This window comes from Carassius auratus, unplaced genomic scaffold, assembly GCF_003368295.1.
Source record: "Carassius auratus strain Wakin unplaced genomic scaffold, ASM336829v1 scaf_tig00214411, whole genome shotgun sequence".
Taxonomy (NCBI): domain Eukaryota; kingdom Metazoa; phylum Chordata; class Actinopteri; order Cypriniformes; family Cyprinidae; genus Carassius; species Carassius auratus.
Window position 1 is genome coordinate 56,828 of NW_020527647.1, and position 12,479 is coordinate 69,306.

Below are 12,479 nucleotides of genomic sequence, written 5' to 3' on the forward strand. Positions count from 1 at the left end.
GTCTCTTTGCGAGAGACAGTGACATAAAACATGACTCCCAATTTCTCAATTATCTGTTCTTAATTGATTTATCTGTTCTTAATGTTTATCTCTGATTTATGTTAGTGTCAGGCTTCATTCAACAGTTTTTCCTGTCTTTGCATATATTTAACCCATACGGACTACATGCAGTTTGTCCACCTCTTCTCTGTACAGTTATATATGGAAACCCATTGAGCTAAACAGCATATTAAATATTTATGCCTTCTCTTCACTTCACATTGCCGTCTATTTGAGAGCCCAGCTGACAGGTGTTCTGAGCTCCATGTGAAGTCCAATACATATGTATAGACAGACGGATCCCTAACAGGAGGAATATATTGCACTGGGCAAGAGTGCATGTGAATTGATGAATGTGGGCTGTCAGTGTGGCGCTGCACATAAGTCAGAAGCTTAGTGACTGTTTGGGTGCCTGAATTATATTCAAGATCTCTAAGTATGCATTTATTCATCTGCTTATTTGGGTAAAAGATGCACTTCAGAGTTTTGATGGTCTGCGAGTTTTTCCCAGAAGACACACATCACAAGCGTAAATCTCTGCAATAATGTCTCTTTTGAGCTGTACATCATACAAGATTAATTTCTTGTAAAACTATTAAAGAGATCTATGAAATAGCTCATAGAAAATAAATCGATGAATGTGCTTTCTCGCCTCAATTTTCATGATTAAAGCTCCTAAATAACCGATTAAAGGAATAATTAAACCAAAAATGAACATTTTATTAACCCTCATGTCAGGTCAAATCAATGTTATATCATTTCATTTTCAGTGTATTACAGTACCTGTGAATATCTACTCTCCTCATCTGCCATTGGACATGCAAACATATAGCCCCGCCCCAAACTCATGCGATTGGTTGAGTGAGGGTTGTTGTCGTCAGGTGCATTAGGATGCTCAAGCAAACCAAACCATGTTTAAACTTTTAGGGGAACTCAAACTGAATGGTTTACTTACAAGTGATTGGGGTAAAAATGTATTTGCTTAACGGACATTAAGACAGTTATTAATTAAAATGAAATGTAAAATTTAAATAAGCAAATTAGGAATTCTTGTTTCGTTTTGTTGACATATTTAAAGTTTTTACACAGGGGATTTTGGATATTTCTTTTAGACCCCTCCATAAATCAGAAAATACTGTGTAGAGCCAGAAAACAAGTACATTTCCACCATGTTTTTAGGAATGTTATGTTATATAAACCATGTGAATGGACAATGGTTAAATCAACAAACCCTTATGTAAAATCATTCAGAATATAAATAGGAATAAAGCTGTTGTTGCTATAATCAAGTAGAGTGCATTGTAAAAAAAAAAATATATATATTGGGGGAAAACATTTGAAAGACATTTAAAATGCACAGATGCAAATAGATGAAGTATGATAAAATGAAGACTTATGTGTAGTTTGAATGTTTTCTTTCCTGAAAGGAGACAAGTTATGAAAGCAATAGCCCAAAATTAAAAAAAAAAGACCAGTGCCAAAAAAACCCAGTTTTGACTAATGTCTTGTGTTAATAAGTACTTTAACATTCAACAAATTAATCATCACATTTAAATTTCTGACTTCAGTCTCACAAAATTATACCCTGCCAGGTGTCTTTAACAGCTTGTCAATGAGACAGTACCCTAAAAGGTACAACTTTGTACTTTATTTTATCCTAAAAGGTGTGTATTAGTACCATAAAGTTGTAATATGTATCCTTAATCTACTGCTATGAACCTTTTAGAGGTACAAAAACATCTCTTCAAGGGATTCTGCCCAAGTGACAAGCTGCTGCACCCCTACAAGGTACAATTTTGTTTTGGAGTGACATGAATTTACATGATTTGGAAGTCATAAGTCATATGATCTGCTTGTGTAAAAGTGCAATATGATCATTTTGATAAATATTTCCCTCAGTTTTCTACAAATGACTTGTAACAGTCAACAGGAGATAATAAAATGATTGACAGAATTGTATTTTTGGGACGAACCGTTCCTTTAAAACAATACAGCATTCATGCAGATCTGTTTACAGTATAATGTGAACATAATCAACGGCAGATTTTCCTCATTACAGACTCATAACAGATGTTTTGTAAACAGGAAATCTATAATGTAAGACTGCAGTATTGTGAGAAAGTGAAGTCTCAGTGGCCATCTGTGCCTCTGCAGGAAGTCCAAACATTAGATTAGAGGACATTGTGCATTAGGTGAGTGAACGAAACATGCCCACCAGTGCTCTCAGTCTTAATGGGACGCTTCCATGTGTCTGACTGCCGAACACACGTGACCACATTAAGCCCACAAGCCGAGCATTTCAATTTTGACAGTGTTTATGAATTCATTGCTTTTGCTCCAGTAAACGTTCAGTTGCTACCGAAAAGGGAATAAATTTGTCCCACGCCCATCTGCGCTCAATGAAAATACCGTTTTTAAGAAAACACATTGAATTCCTCTGACGGAATCATTCGATTATTTCTGAAGCTGTTTATGAATTTCAATACCTCGAAAAAACGTCACTCTTTTGTATTCGGTTGAGAAATGTCACTGTGTTCTCAAATAAGCTTATTTGCTTTTTGCAGAGGCGCCCTATTTCACTGCTGAGCCCAGGAGAAAGATGATGGGAGAGGTGGAGAAAAGCGTGGATATCCAGTGCCAAGCTCGAGGTGAGTGTTTTACGTGCGGGACTTAAACCGAGGAGGCTGGATTGATTCGAGATTTATAAGTATACTCTGCAATATGCTTTACACACAATAGACATACAATACACTTCAACCCCCTTCTGATCCAGGCACTTCATTGAGCGCTCAGAGCTTTTGTAGTCGGTAAGCTTAGTTACGTAAAGGTATTTATAGCAATTTTCCCTTTGCATTCTTTGCGCTGCCGCCTACCGCCGTGAATGAAGTTCCAGGAGCGCTGTGCGGGTCTATTAACCAACCCCGAGGGCTGTGTCCTGCTCTGTTTGGGGGTGATTTATAAAATCTGTGCATTTAGAGGATGTCAGCGTCCCTTCGTGGAAGACAGATGGCGGCCTTTCGGACGAGTGGCGAAGAGTTTACGATTAGCTGTGAGATATGAGGTGTTGATGGGAAGAGGCTTAAACCATTATCATTATAGAGTGGAAAAATGGACGATGAAATGGTATTGGTTTTCTGCCAGAAATATTCTCTAGCTTCCTAATAGTGCTGGAATGGAAAGTCGGCCCAACTGTTATAACCGTACTTATGATATTTGTCCGTTGAGGTTCAGGCTCGGCTCAGCTGCAATTTCAGCGAGGGGTAAAAATGATCCCTCAGCATCAGATGGGCTGCGAGAAATAAAAACAAGCGAGTCACCCCGCCGTATCCTCAAGAGTGGAAAGTGGAATCAATCCATTACCTCTTCTGTGTGCTGCTTCTGGGACCGTTCTCACTTTTTTATGTGGCTGGATTGAAAGGAATCCTTTTGTTTTGAGAAGTTATATCTCTCCAGAGCTGAATCAGAAGTCTTCAGCTCTCGAGGATCAAGGAAAAGACTATATAACACATGCCCAGAGCCCCTCTCTCTTTTGATACATCTTGGAAAACTTGCACGCCATAACTGTTTGCTGCCGAGTGGAGCTTTATACAGCCGTTAACCACAGGCGAAGAGCGCTAAATGAGTTTGAATAATACAATCTGGTGGCCTTCTCTTGATGCAGACGCGAGACACAGCGAGTGATGATTTTCTCTGTTAGCTCTTTCAGCTGTAACTTATATCATTCCCCCCGAGAGTACGCTTTTCCAAGCTGCTGGAATATTCTTAGAAGCGTGCTAGCCGAATCTCTTTGGAAGCTTAAGGCCTCAGATCATCTCATTTCCACTTGACACTTCATCTTTTTTATATCCTACAAAGGGTGCAGCCAGCATTTTCACAATTAGACCTATGAGTGTGTGTATAATAAAGAGTGTTTAGACCAGGGCGGTGCATGTGGCTTCACACCGCACAGGCCTGAGCTTCCAAAAACAAGAACGAGGATAAACGTCGTGTAATTTCACTTTGGCTAAATGGATTCACTGAACTTGGGAATCTGTCTGTCTGTAGTTATACTGTTAAATATCTTTGGTAAATCTCAAAATGGATATCCATTGTTTATATTGCACGTTATAATGTTGTGATTCCTAAATTCACCTTTAAATGGAAATGTAAATAGATTTAAATGTAGTTATCAATATTCATTTATTTAGACAAAAAATATGCTGTTTTATTGTCTGCCTTTTGTCCGTGATCAGCCATAATGTGACAATAATTATTGGCTTTTGACTTTATTTTTAACTTAACATTTATATATATATATATATATATATATATAATATATATATATATATATATATATATATATATATATATATACATACGTAATACATTTTTTATTAAATTTGTTTACTTTCTATGACTTTCTGACCTTTTTTTTTTTTTGCCTTTTTGCCTTTTTGCATTTTTTAAGCAAATTATTAAACACTTTTCTAAAATAATAATAATAATAATAATAATAATAATTCATTTTAATTTCCAGGTTTCATTTAATTTTTTATTTTAAAGTTCTGGACCCAGTTGTTTAATTCCTACCTTCATCTGAGCATCATAGTGACCTATCATGTTGTGCTTTAATTCACAGGGGTGCCAATGCCGAAGCTGGAGTGGTATAAGAATGCCGTGCCCCTCAGTAAACTCAACAACCCTCGCTATAAGGTCATCTCCAGCATGGGGCTTCAGGTCAAGAAGCTACAGCCCAGCGATGCCGGAATCTTCCAGTGCTTCGCCAGGAACTCGGCCGGAGAGGCTCAGGTCCATACTTACCTGGACATCACTAGTGAGTCTGACCCCGAGGCCGGCCTGCGGGGCAGCATGCATTCTTTATCGCACGCTTTCCAGATTTGATGCTACTAATTTTTGACACACAAACAATCCAGACATTGTCAAGGGTATTAGATGTGGCCAGCTGCAAAGTGCACCTTCTCTCAGCCATTGTACAGCAGTTCCCCGGCACGACAGATGTGTTGTACTAATCTACGCTTGTGTGATTCTCACTCCTTTCCATAAGAGACTCAACGGCTCCCTGTGGAGAGGCCTGTCTGGAGTTGATTACATCGTAGTGTTTGTCAGGGCACTGCCCTGATCAGTACAGGAGGACATTAAGACCCCCTCAGAGGAGCACTCTCATCACACAGATAATTACCACAGCACCGATTGCACGTATTTACTGCATGTAGATTGCCATAATGATTTTAACTTCCAGTTGTGTTGACCTTTGAATCATCCGATTGTCAGTGCCTGCACAGGCCATTTTTGGGAATGAAGTTTATTAAAAAGAGCAATACAGAACGTTTTACAGTCTTCAGGGTATGTTCAAAAACAAAACAAACTAATATTGTTATAAAGCACAAAACCCTCACTAATAAGTTGAACTTTGAAGTAAAAAACGTAGAATAAGGTCCCTTTAATAAAGATAAGCAATTCATTTCAGGCCTAAAAGACAGTTCTAAGTTATTTCGAAAAGCACTCGCTCACTTCACTGAACGGCTGGTGATCTCCGATGGAATGCGGCTTTTTCAGTCTTGCATATTGATTGTGCATATCTAGACCCGCTCATTAAGCGACGGTTCGATCAAAGCTGTGTTAGTTCTTCTGCCGGCTTTATTATTCCTGTATAGATCTGTTTCATGCTAAAGTGATCAAGGATAAGTACAGTGGATGAATGCTAGTGTGATATGTAATCACTCACCAGGCCTTTATCTCCCGAGGGAGCCTATGAACAGGGTCACCGTAAGAAACACCGCAGCATGAAAGTGTTGATTTTCAATGTCATACTACCTCTGATTTTTCAGTGTGTTGAACATTGTGTCAAGATGTACATTTCAAGTGTTTTTTTTACATTGGTGGCTCTATGTACTGTATTGCAGTAGTTTAAAAAATGCAAACATTAAGTAAAAATGCATTTGCTAAAGCAACCAGGCCTTTTTAGATTAGTTTACTATTAATGCACTATGGTAAAAGCTTTGTCAGGTTACGACGTAATATTGTGCTAGGAACTGAACGAAGTTAAGTCTCTATAAATCAATGATCTGTAGTTTTAATTTTAGCTGGAAACGGCTGTGTTTTGTAGATTGTTTTTTTTTTAGTTTTGCAGGCATTTTGTACTGTAGGTAGAAGCAAGTTTTTCCAATGAGCCTTGGTTGCAATAATCTGTATTAGTCATAGAAATACTGGTCAGTCTGGGAAAAAAAAATTACTAGACTGTGATTATATACAGTGACTATGATAACAAAAAATAATTACTCGTAGCATAGTATAAAATTTGAGTTATACTGCCCAGCCTTACCGTGGCATCAGTATTCATGTGATAAAAATGATATAAAGCAATTGGAAAGCAAGCTGTAATGGGTTTTATATTTCTGTCTCTGCTGTTCCAAATGAATATGGCACATATTCAACAATACATCCAAACAGCGATCTTTTGCTCTCAAACAGCAGCATGTTTTACTTTTCCAAATGGAAATACCTGTTTATTTACACATCTCTGCCTATTAAAAATGACCTAGCAACTCCACAATGCCACATTGGGCACCTAATCAGAACAGTATAATTAGATTCATGCTAGTTGTTTACCGTCTCCGATTTGAAACACAAATTTGCAGACAGGTCCCGCATCGCAATAAAAAGCATCAGTAGTGTTTTGATGGACATAACATTGTTTTAATACAATTTACTGGCTGGTGTTTGGTACTTATAATAATTTGCGTGTTCCTGAGAAGGTGTGTGGGCGGACTGCATTAAGCGTGTGAACGGATGTGGCGTTTTCTCTTCCTGATTAAAAACTGTGACTGTGTGTTTTGCAGGTATGGCTCCGGCCTTCACCGCGGCGCCGGTCGACATCACCGTCACAGATGGAGCGGTGGCCACGTTCACCTGTCAGGTATCTGGGGCCCCGAATCCTGCCATCATCTGGAAGAGAGGTAAAGCTAGTGCAAAGTGATGTTTGATTTGAGCAGTTTCTAATTCACTATTGAACAAGGCATAAATCACACCTGAGCACTGTTCCAAAACATATTGAGTTGCCTTCTTGCTTGCTGCCTACATTGGAGAGTTTTAACTATTCAGTCTTGGATCCATACAAATCCATATGCTGCCTATGTAGGGGACACTTGACTCGCAACTGAGTTCACTTGAGTTGGCAAATGAATGGAATGAAAGTACACTGCATACCTGAATATTAGCTAAATCATACATTTTCAATTGCACTGAAGAGTTTGTGTCAATGCTTTCCAGCACTAAATAAAATATAAGCTCATTTATAATTAACATTTTAATTATTTATAATCTTGAATTATTTCCATTTTTATTATTGAGTTCATCAGAATCTTCTAGGATTGCCTTTGCATAAAATACACTAATGTTTAAAGGTTTGGTTTCAGTAACAGTTTTAAAAATGTTTTTGAAAGAGGTCTCTTATGCTCATCAATCATAATATCTAAATGCAGCAAAATCAGTAATATTGTGAAATATCGGTACACTTTAAAATAACTTTTCTATTCAGTCTTCAGTGTCACATGATCCTTCAGAAATCATTCTGACATGCTGATTTGCTGCTGAACAAACATTTCTTCAAAATCAGTTGAAAACATTTTGTGCTGCTCAATATCTTTGTGGAAAAACATTTTTTTTCTTAATGAAATAGAACAGCATTTGTTTAAAATAGAAATCATTTTGGACTTTTGTTCCCCTTGTTGTCACAATGCATTCTGCAATTAGGATACTTTTTAATCCTTTTTTAGGATTTGGTAAAAATTCAATTTATTAGGAGGCAGCATAATTAAGTTGACGTTTTTTTTGGAACAGTCTTCACATTGAGAGCATCTATGCTTACCTAAAATGTTGTCTCCGCAGGCAGTTAGCTAGGTTTTTGAACGGAGGATCAATGTGCAGAAGTAATGTCATTATTAACACGAGTCCATCTCTGCCCTGCTGTTTTGTTATGTGTACTAGTGCTATATTTCACTGATTACAGCCAGATCGCAGGCATCCTCGTCGCTTTGTGACTGCAGCGGAGGCATAAATTGATGTATGAGGTTGTGTGTTTTGTGCTTCACAGGAAGCCATTAAGATGTCTTTGTTGCAGCCGATTGGCAACACAAAAGATAATTTCATGCAAGAGTAACAAAAAAAGTTCCATTACATTCTACGACTGTTTTGGCGATATTCATGAAGTCGTTTCCATAGCATTCCCAATTATGAAGCAGCATATTTAATAGCGGCCCCTAACAAGGTAGAGAGCTCTGCAGACGGTTTTAGGAGGATTTTCCTCTGGGAAACCTATAAGCTTGTAATAAAATCATCCTGGACTCCGACTCCATGCATAGTGATGTTCTATTAATTCCTTATATGGAAGCAGATGCGAGATGTTGAGCTAACTGGGTATGTGTATGTGTGTGTGTGTGTGTTTGTTTGCATATGTATGCACATCAGATACCCAGATTCTCGCCAGCGGTTCAATGCAAATTTCACGTTTCACCCTGCTGGAGTCCGGTGGTCTGCAGATTCAACCGGTCGCGCTGCAGGACACGGGGATGTACACCTGCTACGCTGCTAACTCAGAAGGAGCGATCAACGCCAGCGCCTCCCTCACCGTATGGAGTAAGAGAAACACACTTAATCTGAACCCAACTTTCCACCACAGAATAAAAAAATTAAAGGATAGTTCACCCTAAAATGTAAATTCCTTCATTAATTACTCACCCTCATGTCGTTCCAAACCTGTAAGACCTTTGTTCATCTTCTGAAAAAGAATTAAGATATTTTGGAGGAAATCTGAGCGCTTTCTATCCCTGCATAGTCTCACAGGTCTGACTTTATTTCTCACAATTACAAGTTTATATCTTGCAATTTTGAGTTTACTTATAAATGAAGGAAGGAAGGAATGAGTGTGGTAGCAAGCTGAAATAATTTTCCCCCTGTGGTCCTTTTGTAAATGAAATATCATAAAATGTTAATTTTGTGAATGTATTATGTGACCCTGGAGCATAAAACCAGTCTTAAGTCGCTGGGGTATATTTGTAGCAATAGCCAACAATATATTGTATGGGGCAAAAATAATATATTTTTTTTATTAAGTAAAGATCATGTTCCATGAGGATATTTTCTACATTTCCTACTACAAATATATAAAAACGTAATTTTTGATTAGTAATATGCATAGCTAAGGACTTCATTTGGACAACTTAAAGGCGATTTTCTCAATATTTTTTTTTATTTATTTTTTGCACCCCAGATTTCAAATAGTTGTATTATTTTTCTGTGGCAGAAACAAGCTTCCATATGTAGCTATGCAGCTTCCATAAGTTGATCGGTCTGTGCAAGAAACTGAACAGTATTTATATAGTTTTTTACCTCTGATGCACTGCAATGCCTTGAACTGTCTGAACTGTATGAGTGCCTCCTCAAAACCTAGCCGCAACCTCCCACTCTCTCTTGTGAAGCCAGCAAGGAAGTCACTAAAACTGTAATTCATCGACTAGTCACTTGAGGCTGGCTGCAAAAGAGAGTCAATCCCATAGACTCCCCATGTTAAAATGCTTTACAGCCGAAAAAAATATTTACAGCCTGGTTCAAAAAATTATTTTGGTCTAAATAGATAATTTTGCCCGTCATGACAACAGTGAGGGGGGTGAATTTTTTTATAATTCATCTGTTGAAATTATATTAAGCCTTAAAGTTCTGCATAATTAAGGGCGTGGCCACTTGAGTGACAGGTGGATCCTGACACTGCTGTCAAGCTAGGTGGGTGTGGCTTCAGCAACTAGCTCCCGCCCTTTTTGCCCATTTTTGCAGGATTTAATTTGCTTTTGTGTATTTTTTATTTTTATTTTTATGTTTTAGCCGTGATTCCCATCCACTTACATTATAAGTGTGTGTTCACACCAAACGCGAATAGAGCGTCTGGCGCGAATGATTTCAATGTTAAGTCAATGCAAAGGTGCGTTTACGCTCGTCTGGAGGTCTCACGGCGCGAATGAGACATTTCGCGTGGCGCGGAACACGCAAGTTCACCTCATTCACGTGTCTAGTTCGCGTGAATTGAGCGTCTGGCACGATACGCGCATTACGCGTGAATGGTGCTTTTGTGTATTTATGTGTGACGCGAGTTTCGAATCTGCCGCCCAGAGATGTATAAAGTACTAGAGACCCATACTTGAGTAAAAGTACAAGTGCTCTATCAAAAAAGTGACTTGAGTAGAAGTTGAAGTGCTCTTTAAGCACCACACTTAAGTAGAAGTACTAAAGTATTCAACATTTTTTGTACTTAAGTATTGCAAGTAGTCTATTTAAAATTTACTACTCAAGTACTGAAAGTAAAAGTAGAAGTAGTGTGTTATGTAGCTATTAAAGAAAGTAGTCAAAAGTTTGAACATATTGTTTTTACTATTTCAAATGATTAACCTAAAGGACAATCACAATTCCTTTGACTGTAACTTCTTGTAAACAAAAAACGGTTACTAGGGTTAGTTAGCCCAATTTGCAAAATGATGTCATTAATAACTTACCCTCATGTTGTTTCAAACCAGTAAGACATCAGAGGGTCATTTAGAATTTTTTGAAGCATCGAAAATACATTTTGGTCCAAAAATAGCAAAAAACTACGACTTTATTCAGCATTGTCTTCTCTTCCGTGTCTGTTGTAAGACAGTTAAAAACAAAGCAGTTTGTGATATCTGGTTCGCGAACGAATCATTCGATGTAACCGGATCTTTTTGAAACCAGTCCACCAAATCGAACAATACGCATTACCAGATTAATTAAGCTGTTAACTTGTTTAATGTGTCTGACACTCCCTCTGAGTTAAAACAAACCAATATCCCGGAGTAATTCATTGACTCAAACAGTACACTGACTGAACTGCTGTGAAGAGAGAACTGAAGATGAACACCGAGCCGAGCCAGAAAATGACGTCGAGTCAAGAACCGTTTCTGTCAGACGCGTCCGATTCGTGAATCGAGGAGCTGATGATACTGCGCATGTGTGATTTAGCGTGAAGCAAACCGACACACGTCTGGACCGAACTGATTCTTTTGGTGACTGATTCTGAACTGATTCTGTTAATGTTATGAGCCCAGGTGCAGTCAGTGCCAATGACGCCATTGCATCGAGCGCAAAAGAATCGGTGAACTGTTTTCTTCAACTGGTTTATTGAATCAAACTGTCAGAAAGAACTAACGTTACTGGTCATCCGAGAACCAATGCAACCGGTTCTTGACTCGTGAACGAGTCATTATCTGGCTCGGCTCGGTGTTCATCTCTCTCTTCACAGCAGTTCAGTCAACACGCGCAGTCTCTATCGCTTGATTCGCTCAATGATGTGGCAGCTTCATCAAATCTGCCATCTACAGTTCTGGCAGTGGTTTGTAATGGAATGATTCGTAACATTATTATAATTGTAACGAGTAACGATGCAGCACATGAAAAAAATATCGGAGTAAAAGTATTAAACTCAGCAAAAATATGTACCGAAGTAAAAGTGGAAGTAGGAGAAAAAAATAATACTCTAGTAAAGTACAGATACCACCTTTTAGTACTTAAGTACAGTAGTGAAGTAGTTCTACTTCGTTACTATACATCTCTGCTGCCGCCCGACTTGAAAAATTTGAACTTTGGCGTCAATTTGTGCCGCGTTAACCAATCAGGAGCCTGCTCAGGAGTCACTCATTCAACATGGAGGAACAACTGATGTTGTCAGTGAGCAGTCAACAGGAGCTTTATGACACAAGTATCACACACAAGTTCATATAAGACCTTGCTTGGAAGAATGTGTTGTAAATACACATTTAACTTTTGAGTCACGTACACGTTTATCGACCCGCGGCCTTCCCGCTGTTTTTTACAAGTATTTTCCTCCAATATAGCCTTCAGCTACTTTTCGCTAACAAGATCATGCGTTTATTCAGAGGACGTGTGCAGGAAAAAGTGGAAAAGACCCGAGTGCTCGATCAACATCAGCCATCTTGCAAACAGACAACCACTAGCACTTGCCCCTCCCACAAGAAACTTTTGCTTTCTACGCGCGTATATTTCCCTCTAGATGTGCGAATACCTTCAAAATGTTCAAGCGGCAAGCTACACGTGAATTTGGCACTCTATTCGCGCTTGGTGTAAACACAGCATAAGACTGATAGACTGCAATGGTTTGAGTTAAAAAATCTAATTTTGCATTCTACTGAAGAAACAAAGTCACCTACGTCTTGGATGCCATGGGGGTAAGCAGATAAACATAAAAGTTTCATTTTAAGGTGAACTATCCCTTTAACTGTGAGTTTAAACATGCTAATTGTCTTTAATACATCACATTAAACATGATCTGACAATCAGTTTTATAAATGAAGAGTACATATATATCATATAATTTTATTTCAGATGAACAGGAAAAATAATGTGACTAATTGACCACC

The 12,479-nt window shown here is 38.3% G+C and overlaps 1 protein-coding gene across 3 annotated transcripts in view; it reads left to right on the forward strand.

Moving 5' to 3' along the window:
• LOC113091961 (protein sidekick-1-like) overlaps positions 1-12,479 on the forward strand; it is a 110,828-nt gene that overhangs the window by 27,180 nt on the left and 71,169 nt on the right. For all 3 annotated transcript variants that reach the window (XM_026257647.1, XM_026257645.1, XM_026257646.1), the window contains 4 exons: positions 2,604-2,687; positions 4,658-4,852; positions 6,879-6,995; positions 8,506-8,673. In XM_026257647.1, the coding sequence (XP_026113432.1) occupies positions 2,604-2,687; positions 4,658-4,852; positions 6,879-6,995; positions 8,506-8,673 (564 nt within the window). The remainder of the gene's footprint in view (positions 1-2,603; positions 2,688-4,657; positions 4,853-6,878; positions 6,996-8,505; positions 8,674-12,479) is intronic.